The 26,497-nt window shown below is 43.4% G+C and overlaps 1 protein-coding gene across 4 annotated transcripts in view; it reads left to right on the top strand.

The window, feature by feature from the left end:
- PALM2AKAP2 (PALM2 and AKAP2 fusion) overlaps positions 1-26,497 on the top strand; it is a 224,425-nt gene that overhangs the window by 50,278 nt on the left and 147,650 nt on the right. For all 4 annotated transcript variants that reach the window (XM_080986690.1, XM_080986689.1, XM_080986684.1 and 1 more), the window contains exon 3: positions 1,775-1,905. In XM_080986690.1, the coding sequence (XP_080842816.1) occupies positions 1,775-1,905 (131 nt within the window). The remainder of the gene's footprint in view (positions 1-1,774; positions 1,906-26,497) is intronic.

The following is a 26,497-nucleotide window of genomic DNA, read 5'->3' as shown; positions in this document are numbered from 1 at the left end:
CCACTGTATATTGGGAGAAATACACACTAATATGCTGACAAACAGTTGCCGAAATGTGGTGTGGTGAACTGAATTTAGGACTGGAAGAATTAGAAGCCAGAATTGCCAATTTATTCATCCGTCCCCTCATTGAAGGACATGTGTTGCACAAGAACAAAGTGTTTATCCCCACATGACAAATCTGTCCTGCTCATGTATGTAGAGAAACTAACTTTGACTATGAAACTCTATATGAGTGAGGAGAGCTGGACATTGAACCTCTCCCTATTTTGCTTGGTCCTGCTCTCTCAGGTTTCTTTCTTGGGTGCCATCCGGGGGGGGGATCGAGGGCCCTCCAAAATTTTCAAGGAGGTGACTAGGCCTCCTCAGAATCCCACAGTGACGTGTACAAGCCATGTGGCATGTGTGTGACATGTCAGCCCGTCATGCGGCTCACTTTGGATACCTGATCCCATCCAGGCTGTGAGAAAAGTATCTGTAGCAGACATCTGAAGGCAGCCCTGTTTAGGGAAGCTTTTAATGTTTGATGTATCATTGTATTTTAATATTCTTTTGGAAGCCGCCCAGAGTGGCTGGGGAAACCCAGCCAGATGGGCGGGGTATAAATAATAAATTATTATTATTATTATTAGCAATGGCGTATGGTGGGTGAGAAAGGGGAAAGTTTGTGTATCCTGACAGATGCACCTTTTGTTATTAAGAAACAAAATAGTGCGGAAGCCAACACTATTCCCGCTATGTAGCCAAACCGCAGCTTCCCTACCTCTCTTTGTCTATAATAATAATTTATTATTTATACTCCGCCCATCTGGCTGGGTTTCCCCAGCCACTCTGGGCGGCTCCCAACAGAATATTAATACAGTGGAACCTTGGTTCCCGAATGGCTTAGTTGACAAACAAATCGGCTCCCAAACGCCAAAAACACGGAAGTAAGTGTTCCAGTTTTCGAATGTTTTTCGGAAGCCGAACGTCCAATGTGGTTGTCAGCTATTGTTTCTGGGGCGCCTGCACCAATCAGAAGCTGCACCTTGGTTTTTAAACGTTTCAGGAGTTGGACGTACTTCCGGAAGGGATTAAGTTCGAGAACCAAGGTTCCACTGTAATAAAATAAAAAAGTGATAAAACATCAAACATTAAAAACTTCCCTAAACAGGGCTGCCTTCAGATGTCTTCTAAAAATCATATAGTTGTTTATTTCCTTGACATCTGATGAGAGGGTGTTCCACAGGGAGGGCGCCACTACTGAGAAGGCCCTCTGCTTGGTTCCCTGTAACCTCACTTCTCGCAGTGAGGGAACCGCCAAAAGGCCCTCGGAGCTGGACCTCAGTGTCCAGGCTGGATGATGGGGGTGGAAACGCTCTTTCAGGTATACTGCGTCTACATTCCCACTCACCCCCCAATCATTTGTGGAGGTCAGGAGAACCCTCACAACATCACACGAAGAGGACGAAATAAACTATTTAAAAAGTAGTACAACAACATTGAATTCCACCCCAGTGTAGAATTTCAGTCCTTGTCCGATTGATTGCCACTTACAAGGGCAAATCAAAATTACTGCTAGTTACCTATTCAGTTACCTATTTACTACATAGAGTAGGTGTGACACCCAGGTGAAGATATGAACCTGTCCTTGAGGATGGATCCAGAGTGTTCCGTGTGTGTCGTGCTGAAAGTGCTAATCCGTGTCTTCAAGAGAGCTATCAAATATTTAAGAGGAGAAGTCTCTTAATGTCTCACCGTGTGTGCTTTCCCCCCCCATCATCTTCCACCCTAGTCAAAAGCACTCCGTGAAAAATGGTTGCTGCAAGGAATTCCTGCCGGTTCACCAGCAGAAGAAGAAGCCAGGAAGAGGCAGTCAGAAGAGGATGAGCTGAAGGTGAAAAACCTTGAAGGAAACATCCATAGGTAGGGTCTTTTTTACATCTTTAGGCCCAAATCCTGCTTTCAAGTCATCGGGGTTTGTCTGCATGTAATGAAATACAGGGGCACAAAATTTATATCGCTGCTGATTCAATTACTTGAGCAATCAATCAAGGATTTAGCTGATTGTTCAGAAGAGGGCAGTTTGAGGTGATGAATTTAATCAGCAATCTTGCAGGTTAAGGCACTACTGGATATCTGACACTACCTAGCTCTGGTGTGTTTGTTAACTGTAACAGGGGGCCCAAAAACAAAAGGTTGCATTTAATTGGGTTTTACTCAGTTGAAATTAATGAATGCAAGTTAGTCATGCCTATTAATTTCAGTGGGTCTACTCTGAATAGATCTTGCACTAGATCAGGGCTATAGCTAGGGGGTGTTGAGGTGGGCCCCCACCAGGGGCGCAGGCTAAAAAATATGTCCATAAATATAAATATTGATTATTGCCTCATAAGAAATGGTTTCAAATAGAGGGTGAATTGAATGGGTGGAGTGGGATGGGGTTGGAAGAGAGGCAGAAATAATAGCTAATTTGTTCATGGCTGGGGGCACTATCTGGACTAGCTACCGCTCTGCACTAGATACAAGGCAGAATATTTAAGATCTCCTAACCCTGTGTGTTCTAAGGTTGTCAGATGACAGCTGGCAACAATATGGCAGGGCCTTTTTGGAGTTGGCACCCTAACTGTGGGATTCACTTCCCAAGGTTTGCTCTTTGGTCATGAAAGCTTTATTGGTTGGACAGGTTTCTGTATGCCTTGTCTAATTTGGTGATTGTTAATACTGCTGTGTTGTTGTTGTTGTTCATCTTCCTTGGTGCTTTAAAGTTCTGGTGGTTTGTGTTCAGTGAAGTTTTTATTTCACTTCATGTGCATTTGTTGTTGCTGCTTTTCAAAATTTTATTGCTGCTCATTTTCTAAAAAAGAAATGTTGATGTATAATAATCTAAATCAATTCGTATGTAGTACGAGGGAGAGGATGGCAGAAAAGTCAGCCCATGTAACTAGAAGTGTACTTTCAAACTGATTCAAGAGGTCAGCAATATTCAGATTAAAGGTAAAGGGACCCCTGACCATTAGGTCCAGTCGTGACCGACTCTGGGGTTGCGGCACTCGTCTCGCTTTATTGATCGAGGGAGCCAACGTACAGCTTCCGGATCATGTGGCCAGCATGACTAAGCCGCTTCTGGCGAACCAGAGCAGCGCACGGAAACGCCGTTTACCTTCCCGCCGGAGCAGTACCTATTTATCTACTTGCACTTTGACGTGCTTTCGAACTGCTAGGTTGGCAGGAGCAGGGACCAAGCAACGGGAGCTCACCCCATCGCGGGGATTCGAACCGCCGACCTTCTGATCGGCAAGTCCTAGGCTCTGTGGTTTAACCCACAGCGCCACCTGCGTCCCAATATTCAGATTAAACCAACCTAAACAGGCCTCCCATCATTTGCGATCTGGAATCATGAAGCTTTAAATCAAGGCCATCAATCTCTGATCTACACATGGTAGAGGTTAGGAATGAGTGCCAATGTAAGTCAGAGCAAGCTCAAACGGGCTTTGCTGGCGTTGAGTAGGATCTGCCATATTTGACGGGTAGGAGATTGTCTTTTAAGCGCCCTCCTTTTGAACTCTTACCCCATCTCACCATTTAATAGTGGGAAGTTTCACAAGTGGTGTTAAGAATGCTCTTTGCATGTCAGGAAAGTAGGTGAGAAAGCAGAAGACACCCATTTTCATATATTCATTATTTCATTTTTTATCCATATATTTATATGTTTTTATACAATGCCCAACTTCATATTATATAGGATCTTGATAAAAAAATACATAAAACTTATATCACTTTGCAATTGCGCTGTTGTAGAAAACATTTTGATCTAATCTAAAGCAGCATGTCAAATGAGTGTTATGATCATGTGATGAATGTATCTACTGTCTCAATAATGGATGAATAAACTCCAAGGTTGTGTAAATCTATCAAGTTTCTCCCTTCTTTCTTTTACTGTTTCTCTTTACTCTTGTAAGCTTGGTCATTTCTGTGGAGTGCTCATATATGTTTGCTTCTCGTTCTATTAATACTGGGAACTGAATCTTTTCACAGTACCTTGGGTAGCATATTATTGTGGCTACAGTTATATGAAATATTGATTCTCTTTGCTGTATATATTGTTGTGTTAGTCAATGAAAAACAAAGCAAGTTCTAAATCTAGTTGCTCTTTTATTATTTTCTCTACTATCTCTACTATGCTCTCAATCTGATACTTTGTTATTTGCTTTGTCGCACAATTAATGTCCCCTGTTTTGTTTACCACCTCAAAAAGAAGTACAGGGTGTGGTGATTAAAGAATAGCGCCTGTCTTTGGAATGCTCTCCCTAGGGATGCATGCCTGGTGCCAGCTTGACTGTCATTTTGGCGCCAGGTAAAGTTTCCACTCCCCTGGGCATATGGGCAGCTTTAATGACATTGTTGTTACACTAAAACCTGGACTGAGTAACTGTGTGGGGGTTTGTTTGTTTTGTTTTACAGTTGCTGCTATTGCGTACTGGATTAATGTGTTTTTACCATGTTTTGCTGTATTTAGGGTTGCCATATTTCAAAAAGTGATCATTGGATACAAAAGTTGTTGAGATTTCATTGGGGGGGGCATAGTTGTTGAGCTTTCTTCTTCTTCTTCTTCTTCTTCTTCTTCTTCTTCTTCTTCGTTTTGCAAAATCTCAATGAAAATTTTTTAGGTTGCCATACACCTGGCTTTTCCAAGAAATTCCACCCAGACAAATTCCAATGGAAATCCAAGACATATGGTAGCCCTATATTTTGAAAATTGCTTTGCGGCTTTTATCATAATATATGCAATTAGATCAAATAAATCACAGATATGGAAGTAGCTTCTGACGTTTGACAATCATTTTCGTATTTGTTATGCATTCGGATTGCAGACATGTGGGATGAGAAAAGCCACTGCTGATACAAGCAGCACTTGTGAAATAGCCAATGTGCTGTGCTTAAGAATTTATCAGTCTTCGTTCTCTTATTTTCCCATTCCACATTATTCTGCCCTATTTGTTCCCAGCCTCATCTCTTTCACCGAGAAAATAAGTACTTCACGGTTTTCAACCATTTCAAACCAAGACTGAAAAACACCAGGGCTCCCTCTACTTCTTCTTCTTCTTCTTCTTCTTCTTCTTCTTCTTCTTCTTCTTCTTCTTCTTCCCATTTCATGTTTCAATTGACATTTTCAAGGACAGCCTTCCCCTATACCAAGGATTGTCATTGTGACGATCACTCATAGCCAACTAAGATTGTCTTCCATAAACACGGTTTTAACAATGAGTCCGTAAGTGACTGTGGAGGCCAATTCTGGATCCACACGTCCTTCCACAGTGGGGACATTGGTTTCTGAGCAGGAGTTGATCACGGTGTGGATTTGCCAAGCGTACCTTCCTCTTAGCATGTTTCTCCCTTGCATCCTGAGTTTGAGTGTCTTCAAAGCCCATGACATCTTTGGTAAAGGCTGTTCTCCAACTGGAGCGCTCGCAGGCCAGTGTTTCCCAGTTGTCAGCGTTTATACTACATTTTTTTAATATTTGCCTTGAGACAGTCCTTAAACCTCTTTTGTTGACCACCAGCATTACGTTTCCCATTTTTAAGTTTGGAATAGACTGGTTGCTTTGGAAGATGATCATTAGGCATCCACACAACATGACCAGTCCAACGAAGTTGATGTTGAAGAATCATTGCTTCAACACTGATGATCTTTGCTTCTTCCAGTACACTGATATTAGTTCGCCTGTCTTCCCAAGTGATGTGTAAGCATATACAAGCATATAGTAAGGTTGGTAGTATAATACAGTGGTACCTCAGGTTAAGTACTTAATTCGTTCCAGAGGTCCGTTCTTAACCTGAAACTGTTCTTAACCTGAAGCACCACTTTAGCTAATGGGGCCTCATGCTGCTGCTGCACCGCCGGAGCACGATTTCTGTTCTCATCCTGAAGCAAAGTTCTTAACCCGAGGTAATATTTCTGGGTTAGCGGAGTCTGTAACCTGAAGCATATGTAACCCGAGGTACCACTGTAGCTTTGTAAACAAGCATTTTGGTTTCCCTGCGAATGTCCCAGTCCTCAAACACTCTGCATTTCAATTGGGAGACAGCCGAACTCGCAGAGCTCAGGCGATGCTGGATTTCGGCATCAGTGTTGGCCCTTGTGGAAAGATAAGTGCCTAGGTAGGAGAAGTGATTGACATTTTCCAACATTACAGCATTGAGTTAGATTTGTGGTGCTGCAGAGGGGTTATTTTGTACATGTTAGTGCAGCACTTTGGTTTTTGGGATGTTGAGTGGGGTCTTCGCTGGTGCCTACAAGGCTCCTCCTCCCTCCCCAAATTAGGCATGAAAGGAGCAATTCTATTGTAGCCAGTAAAATTCAGTGTGTGGTGAGTTGCAGTGTGTAAGATGCCCGTGACAGTTCCTCTGGTATGCAGATGTGCCCATTGATCCAAAAAGATTGGCAACCCCTGCCCTATGGAAGTACGAAAGCAGGCCTTCTCTGTGGTGGCATCTGTTCTCTGGAATGCCCCATCCCACATGTTATTCAGGAGGCAAAGATATTAAATACAAATGTATTTATTTGCTTGGGCTTCCCCCAGCCACTAGCACCATACCCTTCTGTAATTTGTGGAAAGGTCCTCTGTTGCTCTGTCTGCAGTCATAAACACACACACCTCCCCCAAAAAATTACTTTCAGGTAAATATAGAGGATAATTTATTCCAAATTACTTCATTGTCCTGTTAATTATTCCAATAGCATGTTTTATTTTAATTTTTTTAAATAATATTTATTAAAGTTTCAAAAGAAGAAAAATCACATTAATAAAAAAAGAAAAAAAATTAACAATGAAAAGGAAAAATACAAAGTAGAAAAAAGAAAAAACAGTTAAAAACAATTCCATCTTTTCATGACTTCTTTTACATTTACTTGTTTCCCGGACCTCCTCATACCTCCCTCTTTTGTATTCCAATTCAATTTGTTAATCCAACAATTCCTTTCCCTCCTTTTTAATCCTAATCTTTAATCTTGATATATTATAACATTAATTTTTTACATATTAAAAACCAATTTTTCCATATTCTTTTATACCTATACAGCTAGAAACCACTTAACTTCAATCCAACATCATTCTAACATTCATTAATTTTGCAATATTTCTGTAAATAGTCTTTAAATTTCTTCCAATCTTCTTCCACCGACTCTTCTCCCTGGTCACGGATTCTGCCAGTCATTTCCGCCAATTCCATATAGTCCATCAATTTCATCTGCCATTCCTCCAGTGTGGGTAAGTCTTGTGTCTTCCAATGCTTTGCAATAAGTATTCTTGCTGCTGTTGTAGCATACATAAAGAAAGTTCTGTCCTTTTTTAACACCGATTGGCCGACTATGCCCAGGAGAAAGGCCTCTGGTTTCTTCAAGAATAGCATGTTTTAGTGTATACAGATGACTGGTGTGTTTGTTTGGCCTGCTTCCTGATAGATAGTTTAGGCTGAGAGTGAGTGACCTGCCTACGTCAACCAGGTGAACTTTGGATTCTTAAAATTTGGAGTACAGAAGTCTAAGAAATACATGCCTGGATCATGGGGTTATTGCTGAACTCGGGATCCTAACAAGGCATCAGGTTGGCCGTAGCATCCCACTGTAGGGGTGAATGAGCCCTTATTTGGTACTTTTCTCAAACTAACCTGACCCCATGCTATGAAAAGCAGGGGCAGGGGCTCATTCTCCCTGAGTGTGCATAGTGCAAAAAAATAAAAAAGGAAACTAAAAAAACCCATCCGGGGTGGGCAGGCAGAGAGGACCTACAGAATACAATCAGCCTCATTCATAGCCAAGCAAGGGAAATCCACACTCTCTCTGTGATCTCATTGTTTCCATTATTCAATTGCTGCCACTTCTTATGGTGGTGAATTTGGTTCACTGCTGCTGTGCTCAACAGAGTAGTAGGCCAAATGCAACTGGCTTTGTCACTGGAAATATTTGTTAAGTGAAGTACTTGGACATGTGTCCATTTGAACACATTTTTTACCCAAAGTGGTCAAATCCCAGTGGGCTGACATTGCAGCCTGGGACCATGTCTAGTTAAGCATCTGGAAGTTAAAATTGTGGGGAAACAGAGACCTGCTGTGGTGGGAACTTTGGGGATAAAATCACTCATCCCCATATGCTGAGTTGAATGTGATGATGAAGGAGGAGGAGGAGGAGGAGGAGGAGGAGGGTCGGGAAACCAAGCCTTATGAGGAACGGTTCAAGGAGCTGTTTAGCCTTGAAAAGACAAGACTGAGAGGAGATACGATTTGTTGTTGTTGTTTAGTCGTTTAGTTGTGTCCGACTCTCCGTGACCCCATGGACCAGAGCACGTCAGGCACTTCTGTCTTCCACTGCCTCCCGCAATTTGGTCAAACTCATGCTGGTAGCTTCGAGAACACTATCCAACCATCTCATCCTCTGTCGTCCCCTTCTCCTTGTGCCCTCCATCTTTCCCAACATCAGGGTCTTTTCCAGGGAGTCTTCTCTTCTCATGAGGTGGCCAAAGTATTGGAGCCTCAGCTTCACGATCTGTCCTTCCAGTGAGCACTCAGGGCTGATTTCCTTCAGAATAGATAGGTTTGATCTTCTTGCAGTCCATGGGACTCTCAAGAGTCTCCTCCAGCAACATAATTCAAAAGCATCAATTCTTCGGCGATTAGCCTTCTTTATGGTCCAGCTCTCACTTCCATACATCACTACTGGGAAAACCATAGCTTTTACTATACGGACCTTTGTTGGCAAGGTGATGTGATACGATAACCATCTTCAAATATCTCAAGCATTGTCACATGAAAGAGGGAGCAAGCTTGTTTTCCCCTGCTCCGGAGTGTAGGACTTGAAACAATGTTACAAGAAAGGAGATTAAACATTAAGAAGAACTTTCTGACAGTAATAATCCCTTTTAATATCTTCCAGTCCTGCTGAGAAATCCTAGTGTGCATTTGATTGTTGCAAATATACATTGGATTGTTCCAAATATACATCTACACAGGAGTAACTCCCATTGTACTCCATGGAATTAATATCTGAGTAAACATGATTAAAGACTGTACTGTTAAGGAAAAGGAAAATGTGGAAAGAAGCAATGAGGCTTAGAGAGACTTTTCTATGATTTTGGTCTTGGTCTTGTTTTTAGACAAAGAGAAACTTATGTGCCACCTAGTGGCTCAACAATGCCATAAATTTCACAGTCGATATGTGCTTATTTAAAGAAAGTAACATTGGTATATATAGTTACAAACAGTGGAGCAAAAAGAGGTGTAGCCTGAATGCAGCATCCAGAATGGGATGGGAGAAGCCACTTGCTGCCACAGAAAACCACATCCGTTTACATCCGTTTAATCACAGCAAATGTGTGGATGGCAGGGTTGGAAAAGGAGTAACAGCCCCTTGCATTGCCTGTTCACATGTGTGACAGCACATGAAGGGCACTTCTGTGTTCTAGTGAGGCTTACTCCTTTGTAATCTTAACATATTGCCCATGAAGCAAATACAACTGAATTATGTGGGACTAATAGTCTAGTTCAGCCCATGTTTACAGGGGAAGGAAGCACAAAATTGAAGGCTAAGCCACCACCTTACATAGCTTATGGCCTTCACCCCAATTTCAGCCTTTAAACACAACCACACAACCACAACTACCACTGTTTTTCCTTCAGTACACCCCCAAGGATTTTCTTTCAGTATGAAGAATGGAAAGGAAACAGAGAAGAATTTGCAAACGCTTAAATGTAGAGAAGCAGCTTCTTGCAAAAAAGGGGGCTTTTCTTGCAGACTTTGCTAACTCAATGTTCTCCAGAGGTTGGGGGCTACAGCTCCAATCAACCCCACCTATTAGGGCCCATGGTCAGAGATAATGGAAGATGGAATCCATTCTAGAGGACATCAAGTTAGCGAAGGCTGCCTTTTATGGAGTGGTTTGGTGTTCCCTTTTGTTTTTTGTTTACCCTGCTGTCCAAACTAGGTCCAAACTGATATTTGGGGCATCTCAAAAGTCTGAAATTTGGGCATCTGATTTAGCCATCGGCACTGAAATAACCCAGGCTTTTTCCAGTCCTGATTAGATGCATTTCTGGCATTCGACTAATCCACCCAGATGACTGAAATGATTCTTACCAGACACAGAAAGTGCAATTGAAAATCTTTATATTTCTGGAGTTTGTTGAGATCTCTCTTATCATCTTCCATTAATTATGCTTGAAACAGTGCTTTCAAAACAACCTCATTCTCTCATATTCAGCCGTTATTTCCCCCTGTCAGGCTACATCAGGAGTTTCATACCTCCTTGATGCAGTTAAATTATTGATTTGCTTTGATCGAGATGTACCGTATAGATGAAATGCCAACAATGTTACCTTGTAAAAATAAAAAATAAACTTTTGCATATGCTAATTGATGCAATAGGATTCAAACGCCGAAATTCATCTCTACCTTCAAATGATTCTGGAGATTGAAACAAGCAGTGCTTTTCTTGGTGATAAATGAGATGCCAGATGGTTAACATTGGTTACCAGAAACTTTCTTTGGAGTTGGGGAGCATTAATGGGGTCTTGTTATTTTTCTTCTTGTTAAAATGCAATTTTATGCATACTGTGGAGTCCAATGTGAGCAGCATATGTTTGTATATAGGAAAATGAGGTGCTCATATGGGTACTCATGTCTTGAAAAAGTGCCATGAGTGCCAGCACAAAATGGCTTCCATGGGTGGAAGAGGGAAAGGTGTGTCAATTTGCATTTCTTAGTACAGAAAGTATTGATCTGATGTGTAGAGATCTTTCCTAGTTCAAGAGGGTTCTGGAAGGTTTCTTCTCTTTGTGAAAGAAGGCTTTATTTCTGTGTGAATGAAACAGGCAGAAGGTTCTTGTTTGGGTTATTTCTTCTGGGAAGCTGAGTACAGCTGGTTTAAACTGGTTCTGTTATCTTTCTGACAAAGTAATACTGTCTATAATAGTAAGACCAGGAGGAGCCTGGGTCTCCCTAACTCACTTTCTCTTTCTCTCTATTTGTTCTAGTGTTCTGTTCTGTATGCTTAGGACTAAGGTTTTGACTTATGGTAAGTTTGTAAGTTTTGTTGTAAGTGCTGCAACTGGAATTTTTTATGGACTGTGCCAGTCCTGATTGTATTGGATTTGTGACCATTATGCTCATTTGCCTTCAGTACCAGTAAAGCTCTGCTGGATTAAGTACAATTGCCTTTCGTCTAATTTTTGGAAACTTTGCTACCGTGTTAAAGTTTTTTCCTCCTCCGGTGCTGGTGCAACAATGTGATGGTACCCCCAGACCCTCCCAATATCCCTATTTTCAAGGGACAGTCCTGGATTTACAGAAATTGCACCAGTTTCTGATTTTTCCCCAGGATGTCCCGCTTTCACTTGGGATGTTATTATTTTCACTGGAGAAATGTTGGAAGGTATTGAATAGGATGTCTCTATTTTCATCGGAGAAACGTTGAAGGGTATGTACTCTCTGCTGGTGAGTACCATCACAAAAAAGCCCTGGAATTCATTGCCCTCACTGCTTATCAGGGACAACAGTGAGAAAATTGCAAGAATCTGTATTTGTGGTGCCGTGGATGTGAAAACTTGTCACACACATGCTCTTGTGTTCTCTTCCAAAATTAGAAGGCTATTTTACTGGTTTTGTGCTGAGACCTCTTGGCTCAAAGTATATTGGAAGTGGAGCTGGAATCTGAGTGTAACAGATACGAGCTGACACTCTCTGAAGCTGTGAATGGTATCTGATATGCTACTAAAAGCTTGCCAGTGTCTCTAGCAGTACGTGAGGCGGGGATTGGAGTATGTTGTGAATAGCTGGTTTAACTGCCCTCTTACCGTGAGATCAATGATGGGCAGGCTGCCACAGAGTGGTTTTGGAATGGCATGTAAATGGGTGAACTGAGTTCTCTGGCTTCTCGCCCCGGAGCCCGTCAGCTCAGCAAAGCTTTAGAAGGCTCAGTGGGACAACTCTGGTATTGGCTTGTTGCAGCTGCTTTGCAAAATATTCTTCTAAAATTAGAGTGGATATTGCATTCCAGGTGTGGCAGCTTGTAAAGATGTGCTTGTGGATTATCACACAGATCAACATACCAACCACTCCAGCCACCCAAATAGCATTGTTAGACCTAGGAATTAAATATGTGACAATTGCATGTTTTCATAACATTCTTTTATGCTTTGACGGCTGTGTAGCAGGCTGTGTGCATGCTGTAACTTTATGCAGAATTCTGGGAACTGTAGTATATTATGGATGCTGAGAATTATGGTTCTGTTTCCAGGATTCTTGGGAGATGAGAGGTGTTTTAAATGTGTTTCAAATGTTAATCATTCCTAACTATTGTATTATATAGGAAAGCATATATCAATAAACAAGGATGTGATTAATACTGAATTTTCACCTTATCTGCTTGGGAAGGTTACAGGATTTAGTTCTGTAATTAAGCAGGTCTTTCTTTAAGCACATTTTTAGTTCTTCCAAGTATGGCTTGACCAGCATTACATATGGTCTGCTATATAGCAAAGCAAGAAAAATTAGGAATAGAGATAACACTGCTCCCCTCATATTTTTGTTGCTTGCCTAATGCTGTTGTAAGCACTCAAAAGCAAAGCCTATTGGCTTCGTTGCTTAGCTTGTATTAGCAAAATGATACCTTCGCCATTAGGTAGCATGATCCTCATCATCCTTAAACAGGGTAAAGGATTGCATTATTGAGGCAGTGCAAAAATCCAAAGCCAGGAAATATACACAGACAGAAGGCATGTCCATCTCTGGTGTAAAATTAAAAGACTGGTGTCTATTTGTTTCTCCCCTATGGAAAGAGCACATCCTCCGTAATGGATCAGTTTCTATGGCTACACAGTGGAGATCATTCCTGCCCAGCTGTGATACGCTGGACTTTGCTCACTTCCCCCCCCTCTCGTCCTGTTTCTGTATTTTGCAGTTTCCGTAAAATTCTTCACGCGACACCTGTTAATCTGTGAGATTTCATATTAAAGATGGGCTAGAGTCCTGCCCTAAGTGGAATTCAAGCTCTCCCTGCCATATGTATGCTCCTAGCCCGTATTTAGAGACCTCCAAGTAGCCAAGAAGAACACTCTTTCCGTGCGCCAGAGACATCAGTGCATAGGAGAAGACTTTGCCATGGTTGTTCTAGGCTATACTCCCAGAAGGCTAAACAGGTGGTGTTTGTTCCTACCCACGCTCCAGCGTGCTAAATGCCCCTGGGCATGTGCAGGTGTCTGCAGGTCCCTGGAATCCATACTGAATGATGCAATCCACTCCAGACTTTCTGGAGCAGAGTGCATTGTTTCTGCTCATCTCTACAAGACCAGGATGGTAGACTACAGTAGATGAGCCACTGCACAGCAGAGCCAGTGTGTTGTAGTGGTTAGGAGCGGTGGACTCGTAATCTGGGGAACCAGGTTCGCGTCTCCGCTCCTCCACATGTAACTGCTGGGTGACCTTGGGCTATTCACACTTCTTGAAAGTCTCTCAGCCCCACTCACCTCACAGAATGTTTGTTGTGGGGGAGGAAGGGAAAGGAGAATGTTAGCCGCTTTGAGACTCCTTAGGGTAGTGATAAAGCAGGATTTCAAATCCAAACTCCTCATCCTCATCCTCCTCTTCTTCTTACCTGTGTCTTGCACCTTCATTATGCACCTTTAGGTGCCAGGCAAAAGCATTCCTTTTCAACTAGGCCTTTGGCTTATTAACATCTGAGACCCTTTTAAATGTGTTAGGGGGTGTTATCAGTTTTTTGTTTTTATTGTGTATTATGTGTTTCCTATCTTCTATTTTTGTGTTGTGAACCTCCCTGGGATCTACAGATGAAGGGTGGTATACAAATTTTAATAATAATAATAATAATAATAATAATGATGATGTTTGGAAATCCAAGCTTCAGTTCCCAGGATTCTGTTAAGGTGGTATAAGAGTACTTTAAATGTATGGTGTGGCTGTGACTAGGGCTGGACGATATATTGATGTATCATCCAAAACTGGTTGAAGTCCATATTGTGATATCAGTTTCATAATTTTTGACCTGTCAATATATCATGAATCATGTGTGTTAGGACTGGGCAATATATTTGTCCAAAACTGGTTTGAAGTCCATATCATGGTATCAGTTTCATAATTTTTGATCTGGCAATATATTGCAAATCATGGTGGCGGGGTGGGTGTTATGCAAAAATCATAATGTGGGGGAAACCGTGAAGCCAGCCAATGTCTCTACATAGCTCCCATTGAGGGGCCAGGCACCCACAAATTTCAGTGCTGGGGCCATGCATGCTGCATGGCACCCACGGCCCTGGGCATCCGCGGTCACAGGGCCAAGTTGGCGCTCCTCTATATTGCAACATTTAGCTGGTGCTGTATCATGATATTGAAAACCAGATCTCGCCCATAACTAGATGTGAGCAAAGATCTAAGTGGAAGAAGCATTCAGGATGGTATGCAAACAGTACTGCCTGAGGTGGCAAGGGGGTAGAGAGGTTATCTGAGCAAGATTATTTGACCAAGGCACACCTGAACAAAACATCATCTGCAGTTTTGGGGTAGAGAAGGAGGCACAGGTGTATCCAACAAGATTGTGGTCAGGGGAGGTTCACTGGCTGCTGGGTGCATAGTAACACAGCATCGCCCGCCACTTATTCTGTCCCCTTGTTTTTCTGTTCCTTTTCTCCCGAGTATGAAACTCTTTCCCAGCACACCCTGAAGGTCATTCAGAAGGCACTAATTAACTCTGTCTGCCAGGCTGCATGTTCGCTGTTGCACATAAAACATTGGCTGTTGTTTCTTGCATGCAGCCTCCTCTGCTGCTGAAGCACAGGGATCAGCTTGGCAGGCGCACAGCCATCAGTACACAGTCTATATCTTACACCCAGAAGACCAACTTGATCCCATCATAGCTGTATCCCATCATAGCTTGATCCCATCATAAAGGTAAAGGTAAAGGGGACCCCTGACCATTAGGTCCAGTCATGACCAACTCTGGGGTTGCAGCGCTCATCTCGCTTTATTGGCCGAGGGAGCCGGCGTACAGCTTCTGGGTCATGTGGCCAGCATGACTAAGCTGCTTCTGGCAAACCAGAGCAGCACATGGAAACGCCGTTTACCTTCCCACTGAAGCCGTACCTATTTATCTACTTACACTTCGTGCTTTCGAACTGCTAGGTTGGCAAGAGCAGGGACCAAGCAATGGGAGCTCACCCCGTTGCGGGAATTCGAACCGCTGACCTTCTGATCGGCAAGTCCTAGGCTCTGTGGTTTAACCCACAGCACCACCCATGTCCCTGATCCCATCATAGCTGTTGTGAATATTCACTTGTATTTATATTTTGAATCCATTGCAAACTGACATACAAGAGATGCAGCGTGTTATATATTAGCTGTGTGTATATATGTGTATTAGCTAGCTGCATGTATCTCACGAACTGGGTTCTGGTCTACAAAAGCTCACCTTTGGGAACTTGGCTAGTCTTTACAGTCCCCAAGATTCCTTGTAGACTGTCTATAAAGACTAACAAATTATTATGGCATAAACTTTGGTTGATTAGAGTCTCAGTTACAGGACTGGGCAATATATTGATATATCGTCCAAAACTGGTTTGAAGTCCATATCTTGATACCACTTTCATAATTTTTGACCTGGCAATATTTCACGAATCATGGTGGGTGGGTGGATGCGCACGTGCAAAATGCAAAAATCACAATGCTTCTACATAACCCCATCCTTATTTCAAACATTGTGATATAGCGATACATAGCGATGTTTAGCTGGTGATATATCACAGTGTTGAAAACCAGATATCGTCCAGCCCTGTTTAGAGACAATCTCCTTTATGAAATGGTAAGTCCTTGTATCATGCATTGCAATCCTGTGCATATCTACTCAGAAGCAAATCCTGTTGAGTTCAGTGGGCTTTACTCCAGTGTAAGCCCTAATAATTCCAGCTAGGTCTGTCTCCTACCATGGTTGGATTTTCAGATCCTCCAGTGTCCGAATGTGCTCTCAGTGCCTGCAGTCCTCCAGTTTGATGCCCACTGCAGAAATGAGAATGCCTCACTGTATTGAAGGAGCTGTTGACATTCAGTTTTTAGGATGAAGTAATCTGTAAAATATGCCCAGATGAGCAATTGGATCAGCTTTGACTGGCAAGCTGTAAATTAAATGCCAACGGTTTGTCACAGAATCTCAGAGTGATTTAACAGTCAACCTTTCTTCTCAGAGAACTCTGGAGACCGTAGCTCTATGGGGGAAACAGGAGTCTGCTAACAATTCTCAGCACCCTTTGTTGTTGTTGTTTAGTCGTTTAATCATGTCCGACTCCTCACGACCCATGGACCAGAGCACACCAGGCACTCCTGTCTTCCACTGCCTCCCACAGTTTGGTCAAACTCATGCTGGTAGCTTCGAGAACACTCTCCAACCATCTCGTCCTCTGTCGTCCCCTTCTCCTTGTGCCCTCAATCTTTCCCAACATCAGGGTCTTTTCCAGGGAGTCTTCTCTTCTCATGAGGTGGCCAAAGTATTGGAGCCTCAGCTTCAGGATCTGTCCTTCCAGTGAGCACTCAGGGCTGATTTCCTTATGAATGGAGAGGTTTGATCTTCTTGCAGTCCATGGGACTCTCAAGAGTCTCCTCCAGCACCATAGTTCAAAAGCATCAATTCTTTGGCAATCAGCCTTCTTGGTCCAGCTCTCACTTACATACATCACTACTGGGAAAACCATAGCTTTGACTATACGGGCCTTTGTTGGCAAGGTGATAGCTCTGCTTTTTAAGATACTATCTAGGTTTGTCATTGCTTTTCTCCCAAGAAGCAGGTGTCTTTTAATTTTGTGACTGCTGTCACCATCTCCAGTGATCACGGAGCCCAAGAAAGTAAAATCTCTCACTGCCTCCATTTCTTCCCCTTCTATTTGCCAGGAGGTGATGGGACCAGTGGCCATGATCTTCGTTTTTTTGATGTTGAGCTTCAGACCATATTTTGCGCTCTCCTTTTTCACCCTCATTAACAGGTTCTTTAATTCCTCCTCACTTTCTGCCATCAAGGTTGTGCCATCTTCATATCTGAGGCTGTTGATATTTCTTCCGGCAATCTTAATTCTGGCTTGTCCCAGCCTTTTGCATGATGAATTCTGCATATAAGTTAACAAACCCTCAACAAATCCCAGGATTCATTGGGGGGAGCCATGACAGTCTAAGGCTGTATGATACTGCTTAAAGAAGTGAAGATGGGACTCTTTCTCTCTTTAAAACTGTTCCATTCTCTGAGGTCTCCACACAATGACAACCATGAGGAGATAGTTTTCTGACTGACAGCTGCTACTTCCAACCAAGGAATAGCTTTTCCAAGGCTCTCCCTCTAATTCCAATTACACTGGAAACTATATATATATATATATATATATATATATATATATATATGTAAATAAGCTAGGTGCCAAATGGCTCCTTAAACCAGGGTTACATTTGCCAAAACGGAATGTCTAGTTTTGGGGCCAGTCAGCTCGAAAGTCATATTTTTCAATGTGACTTTTTGGTTCCTGAAATTCAATCTGATGGTGCAGATGAAATATCATGGATAGAATTCTTAAGGATGTGTTGTTAGTGTGTGAAAACAGGCAAAATCCAAGGATCGCCAGGCATGCACCTCCAGATGGTGGAGATGTCAGGCACAATCCTGGTGTCTGCCTCTTCGCTTTGTTTCAAGTGGCCAATAAAGGTAAAGGTAAAGGGACCCCTGACCATTAGGTCCAGTCATGACCGACTCTGGGGTTGCAGCACTCATCTTGCTTTATTGGCCGAGGGAGCCAGCATACAGCTTCCGGGTCATGGGGCCAGCATGACTAAGCCGCTTCTGGCGAACCAGAGCAGCGCACGGAAACGCCGTTTACCTTCCCGCCGGAGTGGTACCTATTTATCTACTTGCACTTCAATGTGCTTTCGAACTGCTAGGTTGGCAGGAGCAGAGACCAAGCAACGGGAGCTCACGCCGTCGCGGGGATTCGAACCGCTGACCTTCTGATCAGCAAGTCCTAGGCTCTGTGGTTTAACCCACAGCGTCACCAAGTGGCCAATAGCCAGGTGTAAAATGCGGCTGGTGGATTTTGAACGCTGCACTGAAATTTTGAACTGCCATCCACTGGCAGCCAGCTTTCTCCAGATGCTAAACTACCATATCCCACAAATAGCCACCTTAAGCACATTTCTCCTTTCAGTTTGATTGTGTTTGTTTCTTCCAAACACTGGAGACCAAACACCATGGAGGCTAAATCTGATGTGAATGTCAGCCTGGCAAAACTGAGAATATGTATCTCTCTCCATGACCCCCCCCCCCAAATTCTTCGGTTTCTCCACCCCCTTAGCTCCCTGATTCAGCACACATTCCAGTTTTCCTGTGCAACAGCCAATTTGGCCACTGTCACCAGATCAAATATTGAAGTAGCTAAAATGCTAGTCTTGCATTTCCTGTGATGTTTAGCCATATGTATGCAGTGGTTTTAAACATGGCTCATTTCCAAGTAATGAATATTGTAAAAGCATTCTGGAATTTCTTTTTAATTTCTGTGTGTGCGTGTGTATGTGTGCGCATGTGCCTATTCTCACAGATGTGCTGTTTAAAAAGCAAAATACCGGCATTACATTTCTTTGGATCAACTTATTTTGGACCATTAATCTTAAATGCCTTTTATCTATATTCAAATTGTTTGTGCAATGGTGTTTCTTTCTGAGACATGTATTTGGCTTAAAGAAAGTCACTTTAGTAACTATTTTACTGTCCTGGCTTCATTGTAAATTACGCTGGTGTTTAAACAGCTGTATAAATATGTCTATAAATGGGAGAAGTACGTATGACTTTTAAGGTCTCTCATGAAAACTGTAAAACTCTTCAAATGAAAACCAACTGTGGGCAGCTTTAAAGGCATTTCTGATGTACTCCCTACCCCCACAACTGCATGCACACAATTTGGTATTGTAAGGAGTGATATATTGAGACCTTGGGGAGGGGCAGGGCATGATATAGGTTCATAAAACGATCAACAGTGAAGTGGAAGTAGAGAGTAGGGACGGAAGCAGTGGTGTAGCATGGGGGGACCGGGGGGGGGCCATGGCCCCAGGCACAAAATTCTGAGGGAGTGCAACACAGGTGCTAGCTTTCACAGGAATCCCTGCTCCGCCCTGGTGAAGGCAGCAGAGCAGCTCAGGCCCATGGTGAGTGGGTGCACACAGAGGAAGGCAGGCAAGGGGTGACCCCAGGGTGGCCCGGCCAAAGGCTGCGTTTGCTGGCTGGGCTTCCCCCTGCATGGGCAGGCAGATAAAACAGCATGGCCCTGCCTGTCTGCGGCTTGCCTGCCCCAGGCACTGGCAACCCATGCTATGCCACTGGGTGGAAGGAGCTGCCAATTTCAGTTCTCTGGTTCACATTTTCCCAATATTAAATTCAGCTTTCCACATTTCTGCAGCTATTTGTGGTTTTTGTTTAGTTAAAAAACCATCCCAGAAATTCTTTACAATGAGTTTTCTTTAAAAAAGAAAAGAAAAGAGCACAAACCGATGCAGAAATATGGAGAACTATCCTTGAGACTGGACAAATGAGAATCTGAGAGAAACCAAAATGGAGAGATTCATCGATTCCTAGATGGAACAAAGCTGAGCAGAATCAGCCCCCCTTTCACCCCCTGTGCAATTGCAGGAGTTTAAATTTGCCATCCCATCCAGTTTCCCACCTTAAAATATATATTAGTAATTGCCAGTTTAAAATAAACCATAGAATGTACACCAGTCTCGCCAAAATCACTAATTATTAGCCTTTTCTTCTTAATATTATTTGCTGCTTTCTACTTCCGTTCCTGTATTATTGTATCATAGTCCAGCATTTTCCTCATATTCTTCTTTCCAACGTTTTAATTTTAATGAAACGATCTAAATTCATATTCTGTAATCATCTCTAGGGTGTGAGCCATATGACGCACACAAACAAAGACCTTAGGAAGAGCAGAGACAAAATGTACGGTGTTTTAGATGCGAAGGAAATTAATTTGCTAGACACATCGTCTGTCGCGCAATAGTAGGTCAAAATTCATGCTTTGTTGGCTACTGTGCATGCAGTTGACTGCTTCGTATTGATAGTTAAACTGTGGGCTCTGCTGCCACAAGTTTTAGGGATGGCCACCAGCTTGGATAGCTTTAAAATACATAGATTTGTGGTCCATCAGGTTATCAGTGGTTGTGAGGCAAAATAGCTATGTTCTGCTTTAATTGCCAGGTGCAAGGTACCTCTGAATGGCAATTGCTGGGAATCACAAATAGGGAGAGCACTGCTGCGCTTGTGTCTTTGTTTGTGTGCCTGCCGCAGGCATCTGGTTGGTCACTGGGAGAACAGGATGCTGGACTAGACAGACATTTGACCTGATCCCGTACAGCTCTTCTTATATTCTCAGACCCTCCAAGTGTCCCTGTTTTCCAGGGACAGTCCCAGATTTACAGAAGCTGTCCCAGTTTCAGTTTTGATCCCAGAATGTCCTGCTTTTCTTTAGAATGTCCCTATTTTCATCAGAGAAATGTTGGAGGGCATGGAGTCATGAAACCCCTGAGCCAATGAGATAAGTGACTATACAACCTTTGGAAGACATCTGAAGGCAGCCCTGTACAGTGGTACCTCGGGTTAAGTACTTAATTCGTTCTAGAGGTCCGTTCTTAACCTGAAACTGTTCTTAACCTGAAGCACCACTTCAGCTAATGGGGCCTCCCACTGCTGCCGTGCCCCTGGAGCACGATTTCTGTTCTCATCCTGAAGCAAAGTTCTTAACCTGAGGCACTATTTCTGGGTTAGCGGAGTCTGTAACCTGAAGCGTATGTAACCTGAGGTACCACTGTATCTGGAAGCGCCCATGTTCTGCCAAAAAGCTGCAGCCTTTCAGAGCAGCCTAGACATTATTGAATATAAAAACCAGCCTGAATCCAGCTAAAATTAATTGAGACCCTAAAATTAATTAAGTCCCTTTGAAACCACAACCAACTTAATTCATCATTAACTTAAGTCCCATCACTTGTGACGAACTGGACTTGGGTGATTTGCTTGAGTTACAGAACTATGTCCCACCCCCTCAGAAATTTAAAACTGTGCTTTCCATCTACAGTGGTACCTCAGGTTAAGTACTTCATTTGTTCCAGAGGTCCGTTCTTAACCTGAAACTGTTCTTAACCTGAAGCACCACTTTAACTAATGGGGCCTCCTGCTGCTGCCGCGCCGCCGGAGCACGATTTCTGTTCTCATCCTGAAGCAAAGTTCTTAACCTGAAGCACTATTTCTGGGTTAGCAGAGTGTGTAACCTGAAGCGTATGTAACCTGAGGTACCACTGTATTAGATATAGTCTCCTAATTTGGGAGAGGGCGAAGGACCTCCTTCATTTTTTGTAGTACTTGCTATAATATTGGTGTCCACTAGATGCCCCCCTGCATTGTAGTAAAAATAAGCTTTTGCTTCAGAAATTAAAACTGAACATATTTTCCGATCTTTTATGGCCTAATGCCATTTTCAACCAGTGTGCCATGGCACCCAGGGGTGCCTTGAATGATGGTCAGGGGTGCTGCGGGCAACAACAACCCTTTCCTTCCCTCCCTCCTCTGATGCCCTCTAGTGTGTCTGCCTCCCCAAAACTTGCACAGCTGTTTGTTGCAGCAGCCCTGGCTACAAGCTCTGCAGGCAAATGGTGCCTCTGGGGCTGGCCAGGGGGTGCTTCCTAGGCCCCTGTGGGGCAGTGTGAGGAGGCACCTTCTTTGGGGCTCAGAGACCAGGGGCAGAAGCTGCAGCTGCCCAAAGGAGGGGAGGAGGCTGAGGGAACACATCCCGAGGGAGGGTGTTCAAAAAGGGGTGAGGGGCTGCCAGCTCTGCAGGCAAGGGGTGACATAGCTGGGCTCCTGAGCCCCACAGGGGTGCTACAGAAATATTGTAGCTGGTCAAGGGAGCTGTGGACCCACAAAGGTTGAAAACCTCTGGCCTAATGCATCGCCACAACTTTTGCGAGAACTGTTTCTCGCAGATATAGTTCAAGTACGTTTCCGAGCACAATTCAAAGTGTTGGTGCTGACCTTTAAAGCCCTAAACGGCCTCGGTCCTGTATACCTGAAGGAGCGTCTCCACCTCCATCGTTCTGCCCGGACACTGAGGTCCAGCGCTGAGGGCCTTCTGGCAGTTCCCTCGCTGCAAGAAGCCAAGTTACAGGGAACCAGGCAGAGGGCCTTCTCGGTAGTGGCACCTGCCCTGTGGAACGCCCTCCCACCAGATGTCAAAGAGAGAAATAACTACCAAACTTTTAGAATACATCTAAAGGCAGCCCTGTGTAGGGAAGCTTTTAATGTTTAATAGATTATTGTATTTTAGTGTTTTGTTGGAAGACGCCCAGAGTGGTTGGGGAAACCCAGCCAGATGGGCAGGGTATAAATAATAAATTATTATTATTATTATTATTATATGTGAACAAGTCGCCCGTAGAGTACAAGATTAATATAATGATTGCTGTAACAGACCTTCATCTGATACCCCAAAGGGCTCATGCCAGGATGGTACTGAGCTCCATGGACAACTATCTGACCTAATATGAGGCAGATGCCTAATTAATCTCCCCACTTGAACACAAATTTGTGGGGGCAGGAAAACACCCAAATATCCATTACCAGCTTGTATATATGCAAATAGATGCCACAAAACGTTGTTGTTGTTGTTGTCCCCTCATGTGCACCCCGTGCCCTCCCTAAATCTTCATTGGAGGGTTGGGGAAAACAGAACAGATTTTGGAGTCATGGTGTGTCTGTATATGTGTGTGTGTGTGAGAGAGAGAGAGATTTTATAGGTGGTGTGTGTTTGTTTCTCAATTTGATCCTTTTACATGGTTTTGTATGGTGGTATTTTATGCATTTTGTGGCTTGCGGTTGTTTTTATTGATCATAGTTTAGTAATGAATTATTGTAATTGTTGAGAGTGAATTTCTGTTTATGTAGCTGGTAGTGAACTGAATTGAGCATGGTGGGTCGGAAGCAAGACTCTCTTTTTTCCCAGCCGGAACTCACCAAAACTCAGTTCCAGCACCTTTCAGGTGGGCACCATTGTCATTATTAAAGAACAAGGAAGGTGTTCATAGCGAGTTCCGGCACCTCTTCCTCTAGAAAAACAGCACAGGTCATACCTGACCTGACCTGATACAGGCCTGACCTGAATGGTGTAAACATCAAAGGGGAGGGAATTGGTTTGCTTCTTGCCTTTTCTGCAAAGGCTCAGGAAAATCAAAATACTTTTGTGAGTTCAGTGCTGGGTTAGCAGCAGTGACGATGGTTGCTTGGAAATCTTCGGTGCTCCTTAAATTTACAGATCAGTCTTTCTGATATTTGGAAATGACCGGTCAGGAGTTCTACACATGATCCAGCCGTAAACTATTTCATGCGAAATCCCTTTTAGGTCTCTGCCAAATGTCTGGGTTGCAGGTGCTGCTCTCGCCTTGATTTTTACCCCTCAGATTGAAACAGTCCAGATGGCTGGGATTTTCTTTTTCTTTTTCTTCTCCTACTCTTGGAACTTCCACACTGTTCTGAAGGCCCCTCAGGGTGAAGCATTTCACCCGACTTGACTGAGACCCAACCCGTCCGGGCAGGAAGTCGTCAGCTGACTCTTACTGGAAATTCTGGGAAAGAAACCAGTGTGAAATCTCTTTGCTTCCCACAGCTCAGTCCTCTTGATTCCAGCATCCCATGAGGCAAGAGGGGATTTTCTGCCGTTATCTGTGCGGTTGCTGTTTTGTTTTCCTAAATTGACGCTGTGATGCTGTTAAGCATGCTGTCCTTACTCCTGGCTTGAAAGCCATCTGGAAACAAGACAGTTATGACTCAGCTTGACTTAGCTTCATTTGATGTGAGCAAAGGATCAGAAATGCTCCTCCAAAACCCTTATTTCCTGTCTTTGCAATCATTGATATGTACAGCTTCTGACTTGGATGGCTTTGGAAGTTAAGTACACTTTTCCTGGGCTGATACCCGTTGGTCTAAGTCTGGCCCCCAGTGGCGTAGTGTGGTGGGGCACAGAGGCGGTTGCCCTGGGGAAACCCAGCCAGATGGGTGGGGTATAAATAATAAATTATTATTATTATTATTATTATTATTATTATCATCATCATCATCATCATCACTTTCTTTATTGCAAAAAAGTCTGATTGGTGGGGTGCAACCTGATTCCCCCCCCCTCCAGCATATGATTGAATCCCACCCAAATAAAAGTAAACAGTCTGGAAGCACTCAGAAAGATAGAGCAGCTCATATTAAAATTCTGAACTTGGAGCTGCCTGCCACTGCCCTTCAGCACTTTCTACTGATAAGGAGGCAAATTCCATTCATCTTTTGACAGCCAGCTTTCATTCTCATCTGTCTGAGCATAGGCAGGAGAAGGAACAAGTGTTGGCTGGCTAGCTTCTTCCATTCATTAATCACTGCCAGCCTCTCTTCCCAGAATCTGCCTCTTGTCCTGGGAAATGGCAGCCTAAAGCCACATTGAAAGAGACGCCAAGAGCTTTTCAGTTTCACTTCCTCTGCAATAGCCCCTCAAATTCCCCTAACTGAAGGTAAGGGCGGCAACTCAAGAGAACTGACATATCACACTCATTTCAGAGGCATTTGTAAGAACAATGGCAGGAAACACTAAAGGGTGGAAACAGTAAATGGAGCACAGAGTCCGCGAATCGTGGAGCTTCCTGATTGGCTTGATTTGCAAGGGACAAGAGCACTTGGAATAACCTTGGAATTGTTGTCCCACTGGAATGAAACGGCTTTTAATGAAAGCAGAAATTTTTGTCACGTCAGAAATTGCATTAGGAAAAGGTCGATGTCCAGAAACTCTAAGGAAAAATCAAGTTAGTGGAAGGGAAGCAGGATGCTGCTGTTGATTCTCTGGGCTGTTCTTTGGAAGGGATGGCTCCACATAGATGCAAGAGGGAGAGAGACCCGCCCTTGTCTTGAGTTCAACTTGGGTGGCTTCGAAAGAGGATCAGACAAATTTCGTGTGTGGATATGCCTTTCAGTAGCTGCTAGCTAAGATGACTGTGTTGTACCTCCACTGTTGGGTGCCAGTTTTTGGGAATCGCAGGTAAAAAGGGTGCTGATGTGCTCATATCCTGCTCTCAGGCTTCACATAGGCATCTGATTGGTCAATATGAGAACAGGATGCTAGTCTAGATGGGGCATTGGCCTGATCCAGCAGATTCTTCTTGTGTTCTTAATTTTTTTTTTAAATCCAGCTGTTTGTTTTTGCTTCGTATTACTAAGTAAAGGTAATGGTACCCCTGACTGTTAAGTCCAGTAGCAAACGAGTCTGGGGTTCCGTGCTCATCTCGCTCTATAGGCCGAGGGAGCCGGCGTACAGCTTCCGGGTCATGTGGCCAGCATGACTAAGCCGCTTCTGGGAGAATCCCAGATTTACAGAAGCCATCCTGGTGTCCGATTTGATCCTGGAATGTCCCACTTTTCCTTAGGTTGGAGGGTGTGGGCTTAATTCTTTTCAATGAGGCATCTTGAGCAATGGCCCCTGGAGTGCAAATCAACAGGCAATGCTATGCTCACAGGTACATCACACCATTGTCTGTATTCAGCTATTCCAAACAATGGATGTATTTTAGGAAAAATAATATTTACATCCCAACTATTTACTTCCTTAAAATAGGAAATGAACCTACTCTTGGGGATAGGGTTGTCTTGGAGGACAGAGAAACCACTCATTACACTGAGAGGCAGGTTTAAAAAAACCCACAAATGAGTACTTTGGAAATGCCATTGGGTAGAAAAGAGGCTTAAGGATTTTGTTAGGTGAATTGTTCCATCTGCATTTGTAAGTGAACAGGCCTGAATCTCACTCCCTAGAAAAGAATGGGAAAAGAATCCAGCTACTGTCTCTTAATTTTGTGATACACTGCAGTTGTTAGCTAGAAAAAGGTTCCAGAAATGTGCAAAATGTGTTTTGTGATAAAATGCTTACAAAAAACCAAATGTTTGCATGCTTTTAAAATAAAAATGCAGAACAATGCAGAAATGGAAATGACCAGACTTACAAATGAGCACATCTAAATGGGCATTGACCAAAAACAGACTCAATCCTTCATCCTCAGAAGTTAGATTATCACATGTGGCTGAGACATGGGATGGCAGGGTGGTCCGAGGCTTTTCTTTCTTTTTTTCCCTGGACAGAAAAGGCATTTGCACATACAAATGAACTAAAGCGGATGGATTTGATCTAGAAGAGGTTTGAGGTGTAAGAAAATAGCAGAATACAGTGGTACCTCTGGTTGCAAACAGGATCCGTTCCTGAGGCCTGTTCGCAACCTGAAAAGAACGCAACCCGTGTCTGTGCACACGCGGGTCATGATTCGCCGCTTCTGCACATGTGCGTGATGTCATTTTGTGCACCTGCGCATGCACGAGTGGTGAAACCCAGAAGTAACCCTTTCTGGTACTTCCAGGTC

The sequence above is a fragment of the Podarcis pityusensis genome (genome assembly GCF_964106645.2).
Source record: "Podarcis pityusensis genome assembly, chromosome: 17".
NCBI classification, from domain to species: domain Eukaryota; kingdom Metazoa; phylum Chordata; class Lepidosauria; order Squamata; family Lacertidae; genus Podarcis; species Podarcis pityusensis.
Note: the sequence above shows the minus strand (reverse complement) of the source record. Positions and strands in the feature narration are given on the sequence as shown.